Genomic DNA, 22,628 nt, shown 5'->3' with positions numbered 1-22,628 from the left:
GCTTACATATTTCAGAATAAAAGCAGTATGCTTGCTAAATTTAATTTTGAATTAAGTAATACAATAAATAGCAAGAATACCGAAAAGCATCGTAAAGCACCTTTTGATCTGTTTATAAATAAAAGAACGACCACAGAAATTATCCTTCTATCATTGGTTAACGGTTAGTGTTGGAGAAGAGGTTTGGCGTGTGTCTACGGGCGTGCACGTGCGCGCGCGTCGTGTGTGTGTGTGTGTGCGTGTGTGTGTGTGTGTGTGTGTGTGGCTGTATGTTTGGGGGCGACTCCTTAGTTAATTTGGAACAGAATTGAATAAGTACATATTCCAAATATCTTAGAAAAGTGTAAAAACAGAATAAAAAATCAATTAATTTATCTAAATAACTAGAGTAGTACAAATGAAATTGATCGAATTCATTTTACAAAGTAGGTGGGCGTGATTGTTATTACTTTCAGGCAAAAATTTTCTCTTAGCAATTCAAATTTAATTTAATTTAATTCAGTTTAGTTTAGTTTAATTAAATTTTATTAGCTTTTATTCTGAAGGCAAAGGGGTGATACAGGACGTATTTTGATGCTGACGGGATGTAGTTTGATTTCGCTGTATGCGCAAAGCTTCCGTTTGGTGACGCATTTCCGTTTCCGAAAACAATTTCCTGGTTCTTTGTCTCACTGGATTATTGTAGTTGTAGTTTGCACGTATTGCATTTGAAATATCTATTCACTGGATATTTTTATGATTATATTTCACAGTTCTTAAACTGTGCGTCTTTTTTTAAACATATATTTTTCAGTTGTACCAAGTACAATACACTTTAGTGGAAGGAAGAGTAGTCCAGTCAGTTGTATGGGTTATTTATATGGTAATGTGTAAAAGACGCCCTCCATTAATGTAAATGAAAGCTTGAAGAACAAGGTAGATAGGAGAATCTAATATGATGGCGAGTCACATTGCACCGGAACATTGTAGAAAGATTAGCTTTATACAGTAACAAATATTGCATAATTGGAATTAGACCCAGTAAATGTGTACAAAGATGTAAATGGTGATGATTTATTTTACACATACTGTAATTTTACACATACCTCCTGACATTGTGGGTCGCTATTTATATTTCTCAAATATATCAAGTTAACGAAGGTAGTTTTCCTCGAAGACTTTGTTCACAGATTGCACGAAAACAGTCAAAGATATGATCATGAAAGGTGTCTATTTAACCACAGATGGATATTACATGTATTAAACACCTATGATAAGTTTCTTTTCTGTCATATCTGGACAACATAATGCATCATAAACTGTCTTCATAGATCGAATTTTAGAAAGTACACCAACAGGCCTAGGTTCAACCAAAACTTAAAACTAGGCTAAAAATAAAACATACAGGTTGTCTACCTTAAAGGTTACACAGATCATATGTTACTATCTAAACAATTCAGTATTTGTCATAGCCTGTTTCTGTAATTAATTTTTGACGGCTCATTGTATATTTTTTTTATAACTACAGATTGGACACCAATGTTTCCAAAATGTGAGTTATAAAACACAGCTTTTAGTAAGAAAAAATCAAACTTTTTTTAAAAAAATGCACAAATAAATAACATTATGTTTGTTTTTATATTTAATCCTGATACTATTTGAGAACTGGGATCGGGCATGTGTGAATAGGAGATCCTGGGTTTGTGCGTCATCCAATCGGTTCATGTCACTGCAGTGCGCCTCCCCTCGGGCCGCCGCACGGGCGAGCCGTCAGTCTGGATGCTGCACCGCGGGAAGGCATCTCCTCCTCGCCGCGCATCCCTCCTCCTGCGCCGGACCAGACCCAGCTGTCCGACCCGCCCTGTCAGCAAGTTTGATGGTCAGATCTGTTATTTTCTGAGCAGAAGTGTGTGTGTTTGTGTGTGTGTGAATTCTGTGTTCCTGTTTGGTCCACAAGGGGAGGAGCCAGTTGTTGAATCTACTCTGCCGAGAGAAGGCGCCGTGCAGAGAGGTAAGAGACGCTTTACGTAATAGAATTTATTGTGCGTTTTACTTGCAAGTCTTTCAAACGCGCATTTATTGCGCGTCTTTGATCTGTGTGTCCGGTGTGTGTGTGAAGGATATCTGGAGGTGAAGGTGATTGCGTTTCCCAATAAAACATGCCACTCCCTGAAATAGCATAATGATGCCCTGGACAGATCTCAATGTAAATAATATAAATTGAAGTATGATAATATGTTTTATATAAAGGTGAAGATTATTTGATGCAGCCTATCTATGATTGTGTCGCTTTAATCACACCTGTAGTTTAATGCTTGTATGCCTGTTGTTACATATAATATATGTGCTGTGGTTTATTTGGATGCTCTTATTTAATAACACTTCTTATAGGTACCATACGTTCAGTTAAAACAGTGACTTTTAGAACACAAAGAAGACAGTTATCTCTGCTGTAACGTTCCACAACAATACACTTTACTACAACATGATATAATGTACAACATAATCCTTCAGGTCTATATTGTGGTTATTTAATACCATAAGTAGCCTGCAGGCTGCCACAGGTCACGGTATTGAGCACCACATGGTGCAGAAACAGAAGACTTCAGTCAGGGATACCGGTGTGTAGGCTAGGATACATTGTGTGTGTGTGTGTGTGTGTGTGTGTGTGTGCGTGTGTGTGTGTGTGTGTGTGTGTGTGTGTGTGTGTGTGTGTGTGTGTGTGTGTGTGTGTGTGTGTGTGCGTGTGTGTGTGCGTGTGTGTGTGCGTGTGTGTGTTGGGTGCAGGCTGAGGTCACTCTCATGCCTCTGAAACCCGCATTGCTGATGTGGGTTGTGTCGAGTGAACAGATATTTAATAGGGTGTATCATCAGGTTTTCCTGGGCTTAGACAGAACACAACATCAGTCTGAAAACTGTCTTCTGCTCTACTTGTTACGTTTTCATGATAAAGTATGATTTTGATAATGTAGTTCATTCAAAGGACAAAAACCCACAAAAAAATAACAGTGCTGTCCCCGTCCTTCTCTTAATATAGAAGCAATGCTAGAGGCATTTCTATCACAAAGACGTTTTCTGACTATTTTCCAACTGTCTACTGTGTGAAAAGCAAGAAGCTAAAAGAAAAATCAAGAGAGACTGCTTTGAGGGTTTTTCAAATGATGACCTTATTATATTTGGTCTGTGTTGGTCTGTTTGTCACTGTTAGCAGGACTACTCAAAAGATTATCTCTGGATTTTTATTTAATTTGGAGAAATAGTGTGTAGCCCAGAGGAACCATCAATTAGACTTTGGAGGTGATCTGGATCATTACTGGCCTGCATTGCACTAGACATGATTTGCCGCCTGTTATAGGTGTTTATCAGGGAGGTAAGTGTAGAACGGCTGCAGTTTTCCTGCCATTACAGGGCTCCAGGCGCCTTTGAAGGAGAGCTCCATTACAGACTTTTTTTTAGAAAAGGAAGGCGTGCTACAAATTGTACTGAGAAGTGTGTTTTCCATGGAAAACTGATGTTTTGGTAGAGGCATACCGTCTCTTGAGTGCTGTCTGGTACTGGCGTAAGTGCTCCAGGAGGAGACATTCAGATTTTGTGTGAATTATGGTTCAGAAACACAGTGTCTTACATTTCCTATAGCATAACTTATATGTTCCAATGTATTAACTCTCATCTTCTGGGTTGTTGCACTGATTTGGAGGCTTTTTTTGTTGAAAGTGAAAGATGTGAGCTTGATCAAGTTTGAACTGTTTCGCTTATGTAAAGTTGATTGAATGTCTGTTAAACACATTTAAGGTGAAGCATTTTTTCCTGTAATGGTTTTAGCAAAATGTGTGTTGAGGGTCTGTAGCGTCTGTTGTCAGATTGAAATCAGTGTGAATCATCAGCGTGATGTCAGTAGGTACGAAAACAAGGCTCCGGCCAAAACCTTTGTGTAATATGGAATGATGCCCAACGACAGCCTTTGCCAAGGGATCTGTTGGAAATAAATGAGAAATGAAGGTTTGTTGCTGTGCATTAACACCGAGGGGTGTGGTTGCATGCTCTGTTTTGCATAATTGTTGGTCAGTCAGGAGGTGCATGAACAGGTTAGATCAAATGATAACGATACATTTTTTAGTATGTTTTAAGTGCAGTTTTTTAACACACCCAGATTGGGTCATAGTTCTCCCACAGGCTATTAAATTCTTAGAAGGACCATTTGTTTTCCTTACCAATTACTTAAACTTTATTTATAATGTTATTATATGTCAATCTATTTGCATTGGTTGTTCGAAGAACATTACATCTGGTATTTAGATTGGATGTTCCACATAAGTTCTGAAAAAAATCGTGTCAGAATTAAGTTTGAAAAGGTCTATCTGAGACAGATTTAGTGTCTATCTTTTATTTCTCTGTTATCCTTGAGATGCTTTTATAATGTAAATTCTCATACAGTTTGCGCTTCTGGAATGTTCATCCTCTTTGGCCAAGAGTTGTGTGGAAAGCAAGTGAGACAAAAGAGTACCAGCATCCTTTAGAGGAATGAGGGGAGGTCAAATCTTTGTGTCTTTGGCCTCAGGCGCATTGCACCGTGCACCATGCACATACACACACACACACACACACACACACGCACAAATAAAACCATTAAGTTGCAAACTGAGGGTGTACACCCTCTCTCTCTGAGCAGCATCTGTTTCCGTCCTTTATGTTGTTATCGGCGTCATCCCCCGAGCCCTTTAATGGAACTTGTTGAAGCCAGCAGGACTCGTACGTATCTTACTACCCATTATGTCATTGTTTAATATATTTAAAGGTACATAAAGTCTGTGCAACAGAATCATTTAAATATGATAATCAAGAGATATTTTCACACCTTGTGTTGCACATTTTTCAGAACAATATTCATGGGTTTGAAATCAGGATGTTAACACTGAGATCATAAGTTCAAATCTTTTTTCTGTGCTTACTGTTTAGCTGCCAGTAGCAGACATAACCTGTAACCATCATTTATCAGGCAGAAATGTTTCATACACACCAGCTTAAGCCTCTTCAATTTGGGACTCTGCTTTTTTCTCATTATAATGGAAAATAATTTAGTTTGGAATGTTGTTCATTTTTTATTTTTACTAGAGTATCTGAATTTAAGAAATATTCAACAGTTTACAACTTCTGAAGCACAAGAGGAAGGTCTGCCTTTTACCTCACAGCAGTAAAAAGTGAAAGAATGTTTCATGACACACGTCACACCAGAGAATGTTCCATCTTAAAATGCTGCATTTTCTTTAGTTTTTAAGGAGTTATTTACTGTTACCAATTTGCGTATTATAAAATACATAATAAGAGTGTATTTTCATTGCAAACAAACTCAGGTTTTTTCCTTCAAGATCTTCCATCATTTAAGCATGACAGCATCACCAGCACCATTGTCTCATTGGTGCAACAACACAGGGTACATGCAGTATACACAGGGGTAAGGAGAGGAGCTGGGCAACAGGTAGTAACAGGATGGTGGAGACAATAACAATCAGACCGTCTCAAAGGAGAGAACTAACAAAGAGTGTGTGAATTAAAAGCAAAAGGAAGAAACCCAGTTAGCAGAGCATAACAAGGAACAGCCTTGTAATAACAAGGCAGTCAGAGACTGCAGCATCCCGCGACACCCCTGAATTCAACATTTTACCCTGACTTAGAGCAAAAAATGATTTATCTCATCATTTATGGTAAATGAAACGTTTATGAACCCTCCCCATACTGATATTAAACCACCTTCTATCTGTATTACCTTTTCCTACACTCTTATCGACTGTTTAAAGCACTTTGATGTCTCATGGAAGTCCGAGACTCACAGAACGTAGCGCACTTCCGGATGCTGTCAGCCAATTGAATGCGTGGTATCATGTGACTGCCTTCCAAAAATCTGCGATGAGTACAAAAAATGAAATTTGACCTTGACCTAGTTTTTTTTAGGTCAAGGCCATCATCTCATTTTCATCCCATTTGCGAGTAATGTGTTTTACTTTCATCTTTGTATCTGCAACGGTTGTGAAGATATTTGGTGGACGGACGGACGAACGAACGAACACACAAACACTGACAATTACAATACATCACCGCTTTGCGGGATGTAACACAAGTCTGTAGGTATGTGTCTGTAGGTATAGGTAGGTCTGAGATGGGATGAGTCTGAGGACCGCATTGGAGTCCAAACCACGAAGCTTCAACTAAATGGAGCTGATTCTTAGTCTGTCTGATCCCACAAATCCTCATCAAATCTGGCAGCTGTGTACGAATCAGAGCCGGATGTTGGTGCCAAAGCATGACGAAATATGAAATATGAATTATAACGCTGTTTCCAATGTTTTTGGAATGTCTTTAACTTTTATTTGTACGGAAACATCAAAAATAGACGTAAAGAATGGAGAACTGTAACACCTTCTCTACAATGTGAGGCGGTGAACTGGGCAGCCTAATGGTTCTCATGTCCTGTCAGAGCAGCAATCTAAAGCCTGGCTGGAGCCCAGTGAGCATTCATTTAAAAACTCTTCAAGACTATGTCTCGATTTGCACAAGCATGTTCAGTTCTTCCTACATTACATCTTTTGAAGTTTTCAACGTGGGAATCAGTCCTATAAATAAGCAGCAGCGCAGTGACGCATTCATTGCAGAGGTCGGTGCTTTGGATCCTACGTTTGGGCCGAGATTGCATCCCCAATAGATGTGGAGACGAGAAGATCCAGTGCACAAAACAACTACTGGGAAGAAGATGCAAATAATCCTCATTTGGTCAAAGTGAAATTACAAGTGTCTGAGGTCTTTCAAAATATTGCTAGGATTTTTAAATTTTTAAAATAATTTTGCATCCAAAATCGTCTTCTTCTTTTTTCCCCTCAGATTTACATAATTGTGAATTTTAAACATCACTGCAGTGGAAAGACCTATCATTCTTTGAAGTGAGTTGTGCACCAAATGTTTGTGGCTGATGGTGATCTGCAAAGTAAAACCTCTGACGTCATCCTTTCAAAGCCTCAAACACTGATCTTATAAGAGTCAGAAGAATCCCAGTTTGTGACATACAGGTATTCTGTTTCAGACAGACAGGGAAAAGGATTCAGTGAGTCTCAATGAGTCTCAATGAGTCTTATTTTCTATTCAACTGATACATTTGCCTTCAAAATCAAACTCATTCTTCACTCAGATAAAAGTACAGTTTAGTACTGATTCTGTTTCAGTAAAAGTGAAAAAGCCCAGGCTAATCGTTCAGCATTTTATACGCAAATAATAAAATACAGTAGTTACCCTTTGAAGGACTTCTATACAAGCCAAAGAGAATCTCATTTTATTTTATTATATTAACATAATGTTAATTACAGTATTGAAAATATAAGTTCATTGAACCACCATTCACTGGGAAAGGATGTTTTCAGCGTTAATGAACATTAAACACAACACAAAAAGAGAAAAACAAGGTCAGGTTAAACTTTGACATCAGACATTTTCCTCATTTTTTGTTTGTTCCGTCGTTGTGTACATTTTCCTGTGTGGTCTTGGTCGGTTGATGGTTACACAAATCAATGTCTTTTTGACATATTATTGTCACTGCTGTTTGGTTTGAAATCAGTCTTGGTGTCAGGGAAGTAACAAGGCTGTTTTGAAAATGTAAGGAGTGCAAAGACCAGAACATTTGTGTTAAAATGTTAGGAGACTGAATGCTCAGGTAAAGTACTCAAAAACTCTCAAGACTGTGTCTTGGTTTGCAAGCACGTCATCTGATCTTGTGCTGATTAAAACATTTAATCTGTTCACTTTCTTTTCGTTTGTGCACTTCCATCGAGATATCCCAAACAGAAGATAAATCACTGAAATGTTCATAAATGCTTATCAGAAGACAAATTGTAGACTTAAACAGCTGTTTTCGACATGCTTTGTATATCTTTTTGCGGTGTGTTCACCAAAACGTATGTCAGTAAAATGCAGAGATGAGGTATTTCTATAGCTGCATCTAAAATATCAACAATAATCATCTGTTTTTGATGCCAGCTTCTCAAAGAGTAAAAATATTTTTTTCTTTAGTCTTCAATTACCTTATATAATGATGTGCTGCAGTAAGAAGAGCTACTGTTCATGTCGCTCTTATACAGGAGTATAAATATTGCTCAAAGTTGTGTCTCCATGTCAGAAGGTAGACGAGGCATTGCATCCCTGCAGGGGGGCACAGAACTTTATGGAAAATGGAATTTTTGGAGTATTTAAGTAATGCTTTACTTGCACAGCTATGCTTTGAGCATCTTTGCTCTTTCTCTGCATGTTAAGAGAATGATGAAGTGTATAGCTGCTGTAGCTTTTCTCTGCCTCTTGCCATTCCAATTGATTTGATGCAAAAAAATAACTGATGACCATCTATAAACTATATTTTATAGCATGTCCTGTGGTGTGATCTGACATAGTGACAGTCTGTAAACATGCTTTAGGCCTGATTATGAAAGCTGGTTTCTCCCTGTTGGAGACAGAATGAGCTTTCTGCCTCACCCCCCCCCCCCACCAAACTCACCCGCCATTTCCCCCGGTCCTCTCAAATCATTCACAACTCTCATCTCTCTGCCCTTTCTGTCGACCTTATTACCAACATTGAAGGCTGGGGGCCAGGCTGGGTCACAAGCATCAAAACCTCTGAGTGTGTTTTTAGTTTTGTTATATTTGTGACAGGTTTCTGCTTATGGAACACTATTAAATACACCTTATAGTTGTGGTTGTGTGGAGCAGTTTTGCTCTAGTTAAATCCTTAAAGGTTTCTAATGATGATGCTAAAACAAACATCATAGAGCAGATTGAAACACCGTCTGTACGTTTGTGTAACAGAACTTGGAATCTGCAGCTGGGGGAGAAGGAGCTCATATTATATTCATGCTCACGGGTTCACGCAGAGGTTCGTCTGCATCAGGAAGAGAGTGAAAGCTCCAAAGGGAGCACAGCGGCAAATTAGGAATTGAACCAAGCTGCTGCTGATTCTGTAGCAAAGTATTTTGGGAAATTATAGAGTGAAACTGTTACCGCTGAATAAAATATGACAGATATGTGTTTAAGTTGATAATGATTGTTATAAATGATCACATCTGAGGCATTCAGGAGCAGCTGCTGACAGAACGCATCCCATCATACGTGATTCACTGTCACTTAGTCATGACTGTGATGTTTGCTTCCAGGCCGATGAGGAGGACTGACGCGATGAAGGACAGTCGGCCAGTTCACGTGTAGGTCAGCCTGAAGGAGCTGAAGTGGAGGTGGAGGGGGACGAGGAGCCAAACACGACTGGAGAGAAGAAGAGGCAGATCACATGACCAAGCCACAGAAAAGCTTCCAACTGCTGATGCTCCCCTCCGGCAGGGATTACCTCCTCCCCATCTTCTACCTCTCCATCACCCCCGCTCTTCCTCCCACGCACAGCAGAGCAGCCGCCAGGCTCCTCCCAGACTCTGAGCTGTGAGAGCTCACCGACCCCCCGCCACACACACACACACACGCACGCACGCACGCACGCACGCACGCACGCACGCACACACACACACACACACACACACACACACACACACACACACACACACACACACACTAGTTCACCCTGCTCATGGTCGTTGGCCTGCCCTCCTCAGCTGCTGCTCCAGTCCCAGACCATGAAGAGACCCAAGCAGCAGACGGGGCCCCTGAGCTTCCTCAACTTCTTCAGCAGAAAACCCAAATCGGAGCCGAAATCCGAGAGGCCCCTGGAAGCCTGGCCCAAAGAGGAGGTGGCCATCACCCTGACCCCAAGCGAGAACCCAGAGCAGGTGAGACCGAAGAGTCACTGCTGAATTTATCCGGCAACATCTTGTCTCCTGGTTTTGTTTTGTCTTCTTGTTTTATTTGCAGACTTTTCTACTTTTTATTTTAATATAAATAGACTTAAATATATTTCACTCTATTATTATTATTATTATTATTATTATTATTATTATTATTATTATTATTATTATTATTATTATTATTATTATTATTATTATTATTATTATTATTATTATTATTTAGTTATTCAATTTAGGGATGTTTCAGGGTCTATTTCTATATTTTCTCTCTCAAACCAGAAACAGGTTAAAAACTGCTCATAAGTTTTGTTATGCAAAATGTTTAAATGACTGCATGTTGAAGTTTTTGAGGAGTTTTTGTGATTTCTGATGAATTGTAAATCAGTCTCCCTGCATGTAATAAAACCCTAACATAACTCTTTTATGTTTTATCAGCATTAGAGAGATTGTTAGAATATATTTTAGTCTTGTTGCCAAACTCAAACAATTGATTGTGTTGGAAGAAGCTAAGGAGAAGCTGTAGATCATTAACTTGTATTTGCCTCTGCTTGCTTCCTCCCTCTCCCATTCTGTTACAGCCCAAATCCATTAGAGTGTTTATTTAATTAATTGGGAATATAGAGAAATTGGGTTGCCAAGAAACCAACTACACTAAATATAAGAAGTAACCACCTGAATGCATGCTATCCTGAACCGATATCTACTTTCATTTGATTGTAAAATTAAACACACAAATACTCTACTGGATTTGGTAAATCAGTGGTTCTGTAATTGTTCACAGGACCTCAGCCTAACAACAGAAGAGGCTGGAGAATCAAGAGCTTTTGGAGGAGAAAGAGGAGAAAAAGGAGGACCAGCAGGAGCGGCCGAGGCGGCGGTGGATGGCGCTGCCACTGCAGAATGCGTGGGTGGGGTCAGTAGTGGCTCCACCGGCGTCTTGTCCCTGTCCTCGTCCAGCCAGGAGCAGCTCCTGGAGGAACACCTGGAGGAGTGTCCGCTGTGCCTGCTCAGTCAGCCGCGATGCCACTTCCCCCGACTCACCTCCTGTTCCCACCGGACGTGCTCCGACTGCCTCCGCCAGTACCTCCGCATCGAGATCTCGGAGAGCCGGGTGAGCATCGCCTGTCCGCAGTGCCCCGAGACGCTGGCGCCGCTGGACGTTCGTGCCATCCTGGACGACAGGGCGCTGCTGGAGCGGTTTGAGGAGTACCAGCTGAGACGCTTCTTGGCTGCTGATCCAGATACTCGTTGGTGTCCCGCACCCGACTGCAGGTGAGGGTCAGATCGCCGTTTTAAAACTGTGAATATGAATAAACACCTGTTGATAAAGCGTATCCTCAAAGGCTATAATGCAAAGGATTTGTATATTTATGCGTCTATACATCACACGCTGGGTTGTTTTTAAGTAAATGTATTTTTTGTGAGTATTTATATTTTATGCTGCTGTATATTCCACTATATTTTAAAGTAATTGTCAGTAACTTTCTTTAAACAGTCAGATTATCGATTCAAAAACAAATAAAGAAACTATTATGTATTATTATGAATGAGCCCACCTAGAAATACAGAGTTCTTAGCTCTTACCTTCAGAAGCTGCAGCAGTTAAATGAAAAATGCACGAAGGTAACAAAAACAGTGATGATGTTCTTAGCATTTTGTTCTTAGCAATCCAACACTTTTACTAATGAAAATTTTAACTGCTGAACCTATCTGTGTTTGTGTCGTTGTTGTTTTTCGTCTTTTATTTATATTAAGTAACTTTAAAATGTAGTATTACTACTTTTACTCAAGTAAAACATCCAGTTTGGTAGCTGTCTCACCCAGATGTCTCACTGCTGCCTTTGTGTCTTAAAACAGAAGCGTTGAGCAAGTTGTCAAAGTCAAAATTATCTGAAAACTTCAGAAGATGAACTCAGTTACCTTATTTCCCTGAATCCACAGGGTTTTCTGATTCTGATGCACCCAAATGACTTTGTAGATTTTAACATGATACCAGTGTAATAATGACGCAATCCTCCTTTCTATGGTGAATGTCATTCTTCAATTCAATTCTTTAAGCAGAGGCACTGAACGTTTATTGCATTAGTAGTTAACAGAAGAATGCCAATAGTTATTGGCTCTGCAATGCTGCATCTTTCTGCATCCCTTAGAATAAATGAAGTATGAATTTATTTTTGTCAAATACATGTTTTAATGCGAAGCTGCTGTGGTTTCATTGCAGTAACAATCAGTCATGTACTTGTCCACTGTGAAGGAGTTAAACATGTCTCACCTTTCCACACACATCATACTGTATGCATGCATGTTGTATGTGAGTGCTTGGTGAATGTTTGTGGTCAAAAGGACAAACTCTCCAGCGTTCAGCCGTCAGACTGGCTGACTGGTCTGACTGCGGTGGTTTTGGATGAGCGGAGAGAAAATCAATGCGCTAATCTGTCTGATGCTGTGATGAATTAAATATCAGATAGAGAAATGAGAGGTTTGGGTTCATCTGCAGCAGAGTTTCAAATATTAAAAAGTAAACTGGATATTATAAAGGACAACTAGCTCCCTGACGTGTGAAAGCCTTTGAGGTTTCAACCAGTTATGTAAACTGGTCTTTGACAGTTATAGTCGGTATCTTCCCGTGTTCCCAACATACACACATTCCTAGAGGTCTTAGTGGCAGGGGCTTAGCTGGAGATTACTCTGGCTCTGAGATAGTGTGCTCTGCATGTGTCCACACTTTTATGTCTGTGTGCATATTTCGTTCTGTTATTCTTGTGTGTGTGTGATGATTCTGCTGTAGGTGGTTTCAGATGAGAAGCTGCCAGAGATTCTTCCCCAGCAGAAAGCTTTCCACGTGAAAATCTGTTTCTGTGTCGAGCAGAAATAGCAGCGCTTCTGCACAATGTCTTTTGCATAGAATATTGAGAAATTGTTTTTGTGTTCACCCACAAAAGAAGCATCGTCATGTTTACACCTAACGTGATTCTCACTTCCTGCTGACTGGATTCATATGTACATATGTGTGAAACCTCTTAGAAGATTTCTTGGGAGAATAAATGCTAAAAAGACGGGACTTTTGACTTTTTGCCTTCCTAGTCTGGTGGAACATTCACTTTACAACACAAACCAACCCATTCACACAACACACACACACACACACACACATTCATACACATCCATGTCATGGTGGGAAAGGATACCATGCAATGACCTTTCACATTCACTCACCAGTGGAACAGCCGTTAGACACGCAGCTGTTGAGTGCGTTGCTCTGGGACACTTTAATATCTAGACAGCAGGATGAGGGAATCAAACCACAAATAAGTGGACGATTGCACTTCCTCCTGAGCCACAGCTACCTAGATTTATAAAGGATGGTGCAAAAACAAAACAACAGAACTAAGTGTAACAGTGCCTTCAGATTTATGGAATGCACAAGAAAACCTCTGGAGTTTGCTCCAGATGTGTGGACAGGTGCTGCTCCATGTCGAATAGAGAAAGCAGACATCCTCAGGGGTCTTTGTGGTTCATAGCAGCGCAGGTCAGACCTAAACTGCTCCTAAAACAGCAGCATTCTGAAATTGACCCTCTGAAAGACAGGAAGTCAGTAAAGATCAGAGAAGAGCACTGACGTAATCCACCCTCCTGGCCTCAGAGAGGATTCAAGCAGCTGCATCCTGAATGAGCTGCAGCTGTCTGATCGATTTTTTTTGTGGTTTTTTTTTGTTACGACATCATTGAAGCCACAGAAGATAAACTCACGGACATAAACCATGTGGCCATAACATATCTGTTGCTGCTTTCCAGCATAACCTTATTGAAGATGACACAAACTCAGTTTCCGTACTGGAGACTATTTCCGCTGGTAAAATGCTGATTGTGAGCAAATTGTATTTGAACTTGTTCTAATGGTATCTGATGATGCCACATAGTCTTTGCCAATACTCAGATTTTCCAATTAAAGGTTCTTTGTGAAATAATATTTCATTTTCAGATTTCAGTTTGGACTGTCTCATCATTTCTCTTTTTGTTTCTATAAAATGCATGAATACTTGTGACTATTCAAAACCACTAAAACTTTTCCTTCATTTTCTGTTGAACTGTGATATTTGTGGGACTTGACTGACACCACATCGATCCGTAAATGTTGGGAACTACAGGCAGATGTGTTCTTTTTGTTTCCATGTGCATCTTTTAAATACAAACATAATTCCGCAGCATCATATTGTAGTGTCATCCAGCCATTCTCCAATTTATAGAATTGTGATGTGAATACTTGAAACCTCTGATGCACTCGCTGCTGGTTTCTTTGATAAGACATTCACTGATACCTTGAAATGTGTTTCTTTATAAGCTGATCCAAGCCAAGAGCGTTTGACTTGAGCCTCAGACAAAATCAGTTTAAATTTAAGGCCGAAACTGAAACTGGGCAGCGTTCCACTCGTACACCTACTATATGTGTTTGATTGTCCTCTGATTCATCTGTTTAATCTGCCATTCAAACAAAGCTATGAACCACATGAGGCTGAAGCTGCCAAAGGGAAAAAGCCTGCAGGAGTTTTTCAAGTACTTAACAGCAAAGCAGTGCGTGGTTAGTTTGATCAATAATCACAGGATATTTTTAATGTACCCTCTAAGGAGTGAGATTGGGTTCACAGGCATCAAGCTTCATGTTCTTATCATAATGACTGCTGAAGATCTGACTGCCTGGTGTTGACCTCTGGAAAGTCGTCCCACGGCTTGTCTTATCTCTTTAACGTGTGATTTGCTGAGTGTAAATGTTCTGTTAGTGAACATTAAAGATTCACCGTGATTCACCAGTCAGAGCGGATGATCAATACAAGGAGATCCAACAACTGATGATGTTTTTACTGCAGCTTTTTCCAGACACTCCAGCCAATCAACCAGAGGAAATAGTTGACAGAGAGCGCTCCTGGTTTTAACAACAAATAATTTCCATTTAGAGATCATGTGACTTGTTAATGATGTCATTTTGTCATGTTTTACCATCAGTTTTTATTTTTATCTTCTCAGCTATGCTGTGATAGCTTACGGCTGTGCGGAGTGTCCCAAGCTGAGCTGTGGGCGAGACGGTTGTGACACAGAATTCTGCTACCACTGTCGGCAGTTGTGGCATCCCAACCAGACCTGTGACCAGGCCCGGCGCCAGCGAGCTCGCCACACGTCGGGCGGCAACGAGGCCTCTGCCCTGTATGTCTTCAATGAAGAACCCGGAGGAGGTGAGCCCCAACAGCCGCAGCCACTTCTCTGCAGGAGACTAGGATCCACGTCACAAGTGTTAAATGAATATTGCAAAAACATGTGGTCACCCCTAACGCATTGACTCCATGGCTGAAGATGCAGAGGAGATCAAAGCGTGCCCCCGCTGCGGCGCCTACATCATGAAGACCAATGATGGCAGCTGTAACCGCATGAACTGCACTGTGTGTGCCTGCCAGTTCTGCTGGCTGTGTATGCAGGAGATCACTGACGTGCACTACCTCAGGTACGTTTACTTATCTCTTCATTAATAAAAAAGCATTGCTAAAAATTACCAACACTTTTTATGAGGATAATGATGTCATTTCCTTACATGTTGACTCTTGGGGAATCACACATGACTGGATATCAACATCACCAAGCTGGGTAGTTTTTTGTTCCCGCAATCTTGCAAGGAAAATTAATTAACTCATGATGGTTACTTCCCAGGAGAAGGTCTCCAATGAACTATCTTGGTATTTGGAACAAATGTATGGAAAATAAGTCACAGGAATACAAATTGCAGCAGGGTGTAGATTTTTCATTTATTGTTTTAAATTGTTCATTGTTTTATTTATTATTTATTTTGTTGTTGATTATATTATTATTTCTGAATAACTTTCTTCACTGAAATCAATAGTTACACTTCTCTTCTGCCTGCTGGCTTAAAAAAAATAGATGAAAGCTGGCCCATGTCACAAAGCTGGACATGAATATCTTTGCTTGAGAGGCTGCTCTGCTTTCAACTGTTTGTCCAGGCTTGCATTGATTTTTCCATTGGTGGAAGGGAGTCAGTGCTGACTAGTCATCAGTAAATCAGCTCGATCCACCTACACTACATATTTCCACCCGCCAGAATATGTCCCTCAAGCTACAAAACTATGTCAAACTGACTTAGTCAAATTCATAGTGACATTATCACGACACATGACATTTTTAAATTCAATATTTTCACCATCTAAGGCTCATTTTATAACTACAGATTTACATGTGTGTATACATGAATTCTTTTTATATTTGTCATGGATATAATAGGTTTTGTTGGTCTGATGCATCTACTGGATTAGAGCCAGAGTTCTACATGAGCCACATTGTCGTTTTTACAACTTCCTGTCTGTGTTTCACATTACTGACAACAGCGAATCGTCCTGCTGACGATCGATTGGTCGGGTCATAGCAGCAGAGCACAACCTTAATATGTCACCGTAACTCAAGTGGATGTTAGAGTTGCGCCATTACAGTGAAGGCTTATACTAGATTAAAAAAGCATGCCGAGGAACTTTACATGGTGTCATATCAAGAGACAAAGAATGGACTCTTGAGAAATCCATCGCATGCATATGAGAACATTGTTTTGGTGAATGTTAACCACGGACGAATGTAATTGAAGGGGACAGGACAAAGCTTGATGACATCATCCAGTTTCATGTTTCAGTGACTACAAAGAAACAGATGGTTAACGCTGCCACGTTGTCAAATCAGTGGGTTTTTTTATGTCACATGTTTCGGCACAGAAGTTCTCTGAGCTCAATACTTTGCTGGTTTGTCAGGAAATAAAACTGCTCGAAAACAATAGGAGGTCACTTAATCATCACAGCATAACAACAAGCCCATTAAGCCATTTCCTTGTCCATTTAGGAAGCACAAGGTGTTGTCAGTCAATTTGTCCTGCTTTGGTACAAATGAAAGTGACAACTGGTGCAATGCAGAGGCAAAAGCAACACAACGTCCAAAGAGAGATTTTTTTTCCCAGACAGTTGCTCTCTAGTTGTCATTGCCGACTGATTCTTGTCTAATCTTGAGACAGAACATCAGCTGTGCTGCGGGAAATAATCCGATTTTGATCAGTCGGTCTAACAAAAACACCATTGCCATGTGTCATTACATTACAGCACAGACACTTAACAATTGTGTTTTTTTACATCAATTAATGAAATTGGATTATTTCCCGTGGCACACGTGACGCTCGCTCATGCACAGAGGTTGGGAAACACTGGACACCATCAGGAGCATGTCCAGATGATTTTGGGAGTGTTTACAGGCATCTGGTGGCATTGGCTCACATTATGGAAAGCTGCGATAAAAATTATACAAGTGTGCAATGAACTTGTTTTTTTTTTGTTTTTTTTTTTTACTTTGGTTTTTGATGAAATTGGGAATTCAGACTTAACTGGGTTGATGGTTTTGGTTTTTAGTCTCTTTATAAGTATATCTTACTGGGTTCATCGTTTTAGTTTGTCAGGCCAACATTTCTAAGGATCATGAGAATTGAATCACTTTATGGGGTATTTGATCATAATATGACCAGATGATGCATCTAGGTGTTATGGGGTTTACAAGAACAAGAAAAATTATCCTGTCAACTCACTCAATAGCAATGTCAGGATATTTTTAAAAAAAGAAAAATTCAAAGTCACGATTTTGCTCTAAGGAAAGCCTGGAACTCGGTATAAGAGTTAGGATTTATCTTGAATGTTTCAATTTAACAAGAAGTTCAAGACATATAAGTCTGGATTAAACCAGCTAAAAATATCGTTAGAAATGTTGTCCTGTGTGTCTCAGTCCCTCAGGTTGTACGTTCTGGGGGAAGAAGCCATGGTCTCAAACACGTAAAGTCCTGTGGCAGGTGGGCATGTTGCTCGGAGCACCGGTGGTCATTTCCCTTATAGCAGGCATTGCCATCCCAGTCATTATTGTTGGCATACCAATCTACATGGGCCGCAAGGTATGAAACAGCCAGTAATAATAACTGATTTGAAAACATGTACTTACTTTCTAATTGTTTGATTGTGTGTTTGTCAGCTGAGTCTGCAGACTAAGATATGCAAAATGCTTCTTTTTTTTAAAGTTGTTATCTAAAATTTCCTTCATTTTATACATGATCAGCTATGAAAGTTATGTCCAGTGAATTGAAAACCAATACATCTGAAAGTATTTAAAAACATGTGCTTTATAATCCTCATGTTTGCATATTTTCGTCTGTCTTGTCATCGTGTGTTAGACATCTGAGATTGGGACACACGAATCAACAGTTGCAATAGGAACAACTACTGAACATGGGACAAATTACGTTTTTATCATCTCATTTATGTTTTATTTATTATGTTCCAGGTCCACGGTCGCTGTAAGAAAAACAATATCTCAGGAAGTAAGCACTACTTGACTGTGGCTAGTGGGGTGATGATGTCAGTGTTTGTGTCACCGGTCATAGCAGCTGTCACTGTGGGTAAGGAACAAACAACAACATGACTGCCTTCACAAAGAGTCAACATTTACAGAATTTTCCTAAAACTACATTTTAAATGGAGTTTAGCTGAGAAACACCTCATAAATATGATGCATGTTGGGTCTGATTGATGCACACAATCCTCATTAGCTCGTAAAACTATGTATGGCGAAGAAATCTGTTGCAAATTTTGGAAAATACAACTATTTGCTAACTATTTGTTACAGTTACATAACAGATTTGATGTTTGATGTTCAGTCCTTCCTTCATTCTGCTGTATGGTCCAACATATGTTTTCTGTTTGGTGGTGTCACTAAAATATCATATTCTCATCACCTTCTTTCTCATTTGTCGGTCATAGCTCCCTGTCATTTCTCTGTTTTTCACTCAGACACAACCTCTTGTGTTCGCTCCTCTTCCTCTGTCAAGTGTTTGGATGGCAGTCTTATCCTTATGCCCTGTTTTCACTCTGTTGCCAAGCTAATAGTGTCCCAGTGTTCCCACTCTGCTAATGATGTCCCTTTGTTTGGTTGGCACACTGCTTTGTTTTCCCAAATTCCTATCTCAATCACGGGTTGCACAATCACAGAACACACAATGCTGCTCATCCAGTTCAGGCTCTTATTCAAAGTGCTTACGGAGGAGAGTGGGCAGAAATCAAACTTTTTAAATTCGATTAGATTTTTACTGTTACATTGGTAACTCGGTTTAATATGAAGGTAAGTAAAACAGGTTCCTGAAAGAAGATATTAGTAGAGATCAAGAGATCTCCATAGTATAACATCAGGGCGTATTTGTATAGATCACACTGTGTCCAGGTCCAAGTGAAGACGTCGCTCCCCCCTGATGTTTGTGTTGGATCATACTTACAAATAAAATCATCAAACATCTGGAGGGTTTACAGTGTGAATTATTCAAGGTAATCTAACTTGGCTTGATGCTCAGAGACTAAAGATTTGAGGATTATTACACTGGGAGTTTGAAATATGCCCAAGAATGATCAGGCTTGTCAAAAGAGGGTTCGCTGTTGCATTATGGGAAACTTGGAATCCAGTAATGTTGGAAGCTAACTCGTAGCTGGGGTTAAAAATCAGGATTAAATGATATTTTGGATCCAGCTCCAGACGAGGGATGATAAACGTTAGGAAATGTTTTTCATTATTTTGTGTTTTCCTGCAGGTGTGGGTGTGCCGTTAATGCTGACGTACGTCTACGGGGTGGTGCCTATGTCGCTCTGTAGGAATGGATGGTGTCGACCGCAGAGCGAGCCCCCGGAAACACACAAAATCCAACTCGAGGATCTAGCAAGCTGTGAGTACAAAAATTCAAGAAATAGTCGCTCATTTGTTTTCTTGCCAGGTTTTAAGGAGGGAACATCAGTATAACTGCAATAGCTCATTAGCCATGAGTCCCATTCCAGGTCTCTGCCACTATCGGTCAGTGTACTGTCATCCAGAGCTCCATCCCTCCCCTTCAATTTCTATTGAAACCATCCAAACCCAGATAATGATTTTTATTCAGTAGTACAGAATGAGGGAACATCATGAGTTGTCCATGTCTCTGTGCTCTTCCCTGGCTCAAGGGACACAACTACAGTATTTTTCGTATTATAAGGCGCAGTGGACTATAAGGCGCACCTTCAATGAATGGCATATTTTCAAACCCTTTTTTCATATATAAAGCACACTGGATTATAAGGAGCAGTGTGGATTTTAGAGAAAATTAAAGGCTTTTAGGTGCAACTTATAGTGCAAAAAATACTGTACTGAAAATGCTGCTAAAATCTTGTCATGAAATCTTACAAAAACACAAAAATACACCCACCACTCATTGAATGAGGCACATATGCTAAAACACAAAGCTAATCATTCTCCTCTATTGTTCACTCAGGCTAAGGACTCTTATGTAAGTGTACTTAAGTACTTTGTGTGTTGTAATCTTTGCCACAGGACGCGTTCTGTTCTGATGAAGTTTCAACTTCTCTTATAGATCTTCTATTCTCTCATGTAGTCAGCGACCACTGGACAGGTCAGACCAACCCATCTCTCAGCGACACCAGCGTCCAGGAAGTTAGAGTCAGTGTACAGGAAGTGGGTGTCCTCCCCACTGCAAGCACCACACCCCCAGAGCTAGATAGCTATGAGGAATTGGATGAAGCCACAAAACACCACGGATACACCCAGCAGGACGGCCAAGCAGACTGTGAGGTGTTTATTGTGCCTAAACTCAAGCTCGACGGCACACAAGCGCTTCCCTTGAGGTGAATGTAACTTGTTCTCTTTCATGTTTATAACCATCTAGGTTTTTAGGTGAGATACAACACCCCCACCCCCCCACGATGATTTGTAGTAACTGTAATGAACCTTCACCTTTTCATTTACCAGCACCTTTCAGTCAAAGTTTTTGCTTTTTTTTTCTTTGTTTTTGACCAACATAAGCAAAATTAAAGACAGTCCGATCTGCTTCTTGGTGTATTATGTTTAATGCAAATTAGTTAATGTTGCCATGGTTACACGATCAGCCAAAATGCATTAGTGTTACTAAGCATTAGTGTTTTTGGATTGCAAGTTTGAAGGTTTTAGCATTGAACTGTAAACAGGGCTGCAGGAACAGCATAGACACAAGTCATGTTTTCATTGCAAAACAACATTATATTGATTTACTGTTGCATTTGTGCTGTCACCACAGGGAAGGAACCAATATTGAGGTACGTGTGGAAATTGAAACCCATCCCAGAGGCGCCCGCCAGTCCAGCCTAAGTAGCATCCTCTCAAGCCGAAGCATGTCAGTGGAGTCCTTTGGACACTCCAAGTTCCCATTCCAAGACTACCTGTGTGCCTCACAACTGGAAGAAAGTCCGGAGGAGGGAGAGGAAGGAGAGGAAGAGGAGCAAGAAGGAAGAGAGAAACCAGGAGGGGATGCAGGAGAATATGAAGAGACAGTTTACCCAGTCTTTGAAATAGACAGTGTATGAGGTTCCCCAAAGCTGTCTTTATACTTGCTTCAAGGGTAGTGAGGTTTTATGGAAAAGATAAAAAACCCATGAGCTGATGCGTCTTCAGACTGACCTGAAAACTGTTGTCCAAGGCCACCTCCTGGCACACACACCCCCCCCCCCCCTCCTCCCACCAGTTGCCTTGTTGCTCCAGCCTCGAGAAAAAACAAAACAAAAAAAAAGATCCAGGTTTCGAGAGAGTAGAATGAAAAGTGTGTGAGAGTGTGTGCTTGAGATGAACAGCATGAGACTATGATAAAAAATTAAAAAAAATTGGAGGGGATGAAACTGCGATGCAGACAAGATAGCATCCATCAATTAATCTAAAACAGAAGTGACTTAGAGCATGTTAGCTGACTAGTTCAGTCTGTTTTTTCTATCATGTCTTACCTTTCTCCCCTCTATGATGAATCTATTCCCTGAAGTCTGCTATTTGTCTGTCCACTCATTCTATTTTTTAGCAACCCTCGCCTCCGTCTCTTTCCATATAAAGAGATCGCAAGCATGATTTGTGTAGTGGAAGGTACAGAATCTCAGTGCTGTGTCACCGATTAAATATAAGGTACCTCTCAAACCAAGTTGCAAGACGTTAGGGATGATTTTATACATTTGAAAGATTTTAATAGTCAGTGTTCCCACATGAATTAGGCAACCTTAAACAAGAAGATGCATGTTTCACTGTTCATTTACTTTTTTCTCTGAAACAGATCAGGTTAAAAATGAAACCTGAAGACTGTTAAAGCCTGTAAGTCAAGCGGAGTAAAAAAAAAAAAAAGGGCTCTGTGACATTATGAGAGTGACGGGATTTACAGGAGGGCTCATAAATATCTTTTTATTGAAACAAACAAGAAGCAATATCATTTTGTATTATTTTATCACAGCGTTTTGACTTGAATTGCTTCAGTTTGTGAAAATGCTCATAATGTGCACTACTGACGACAAGAGGGCAACAACACTGTGGTCGTTTTCTGAACATTCTTGAATTTAAAAGTCGGTGCATGATTCTATTACTTGCCGTGTATCCAGGACAACAAATGAACATACACAAGTAGGTTCACGCTTCCACACACAGTCATATACCCACACGGACAGCAGCGAAGTGTAATTGCAAATCTAAATATAGCATTAACTATAAACTAAAGATCCTCTCATATGATCACAGAGCATCGGAATTACAACATCAGCATGCCACCTCAGGCTTAACTCTAATAACCCCTTCAAGGCGATTTACAAGAAATAAACGACTATACATGCTCTGCTTATCTTCCTGAGTGTGAAATATTTGTGAGATATGAAAGTCAGATGTGACATGATAACCTGTGCTGCATTTTGGAGAGAAATTAAATAAAGATTTCACCATGAA

At 40.1% G+C, this 22,628-nt stretch overlaps 1 protein-coding gene across 3 annotated transcripts in view; it reads left to right on the top strand.

Moving 5' to 3' along the window:
* The window catches only part of si:ch211-278j3.3 (E3 ubiquitin-protein ligase RNF19A), a 22,748-nt gene extending 120 nt beyond the window's left edge, over positions 1-22,628 (top strand). Inside the window, exons 1-12 of one of the 3 annotated variants that reach the window (XM_068343052.1) lie at positions 1,719-1,858; positions 1,937-1,990; positions 9,162-9,438; positions 9,609-9,782; positions 10,579-11,069; positions 14,820-15,025; positions 15,144-15,291; positions 17,607-17,769; positions 18,156-18,270; positions 19,450-19,581; positions 20,260-20,530; positions 20,959-22,628. In XM_068343052.1, the coding sequence (XP_068199153.1) occupies positions 9,630-9,782; positions 10,579-11,069; positions 14,820-15,025; positions 15,144-15,291; positions 17,607-17,769; positions 18,156-18,270; positions 19,450-19,581; positions 20,260-20,530; positions 20,959-21,244 (1,965 nt within the window). In that variant the 5' untranslated portion in view covers positions 1,719-1,858; positions 1,937-1,990; positions 9,162-9,438; positions 9,609-9,629 and the 3' untranslated portion in view covers positions 21,245-22,628. Of the gene's footprint in view, positions 1-1,714; positions 1,859-1,936; positions 1,991-9,161; positions 9,439-9,608; positions 9,783-10,578; positions 11,070-14,819; positions 15,026-15,143; positions 15,292-17,606; positions 17,770-18,155; positions 18,271-19,449; positions 19,582-20,259; positions 20,531-20,958 lie in introns of those variants that run through there. The other 2 variants (XM_068343053.1, XM_068343051.1) reach the window with 2 other exon arrangements.

This window comes from Antennarius striatus, chromosome 19, assembly GCF_040054535.1.
Source record: "Antennarius striatus isolate MH-2024 chromosome 19, ASM4005453v1, whole genome shotgun sequence".
In the NCBI taxonomy this organism is placed as follows: Eukaryota; Metazoa; Chordata; class Actinopteri; order Lophiiformes; family Antennariidae; genus Antennarius; species Antennarius striatus.
The sequence above is the reverse complement of the archived record's forward strand: the minus strand, read 5'-3'. Positions and strand labels throughout refer to the sequence as shown.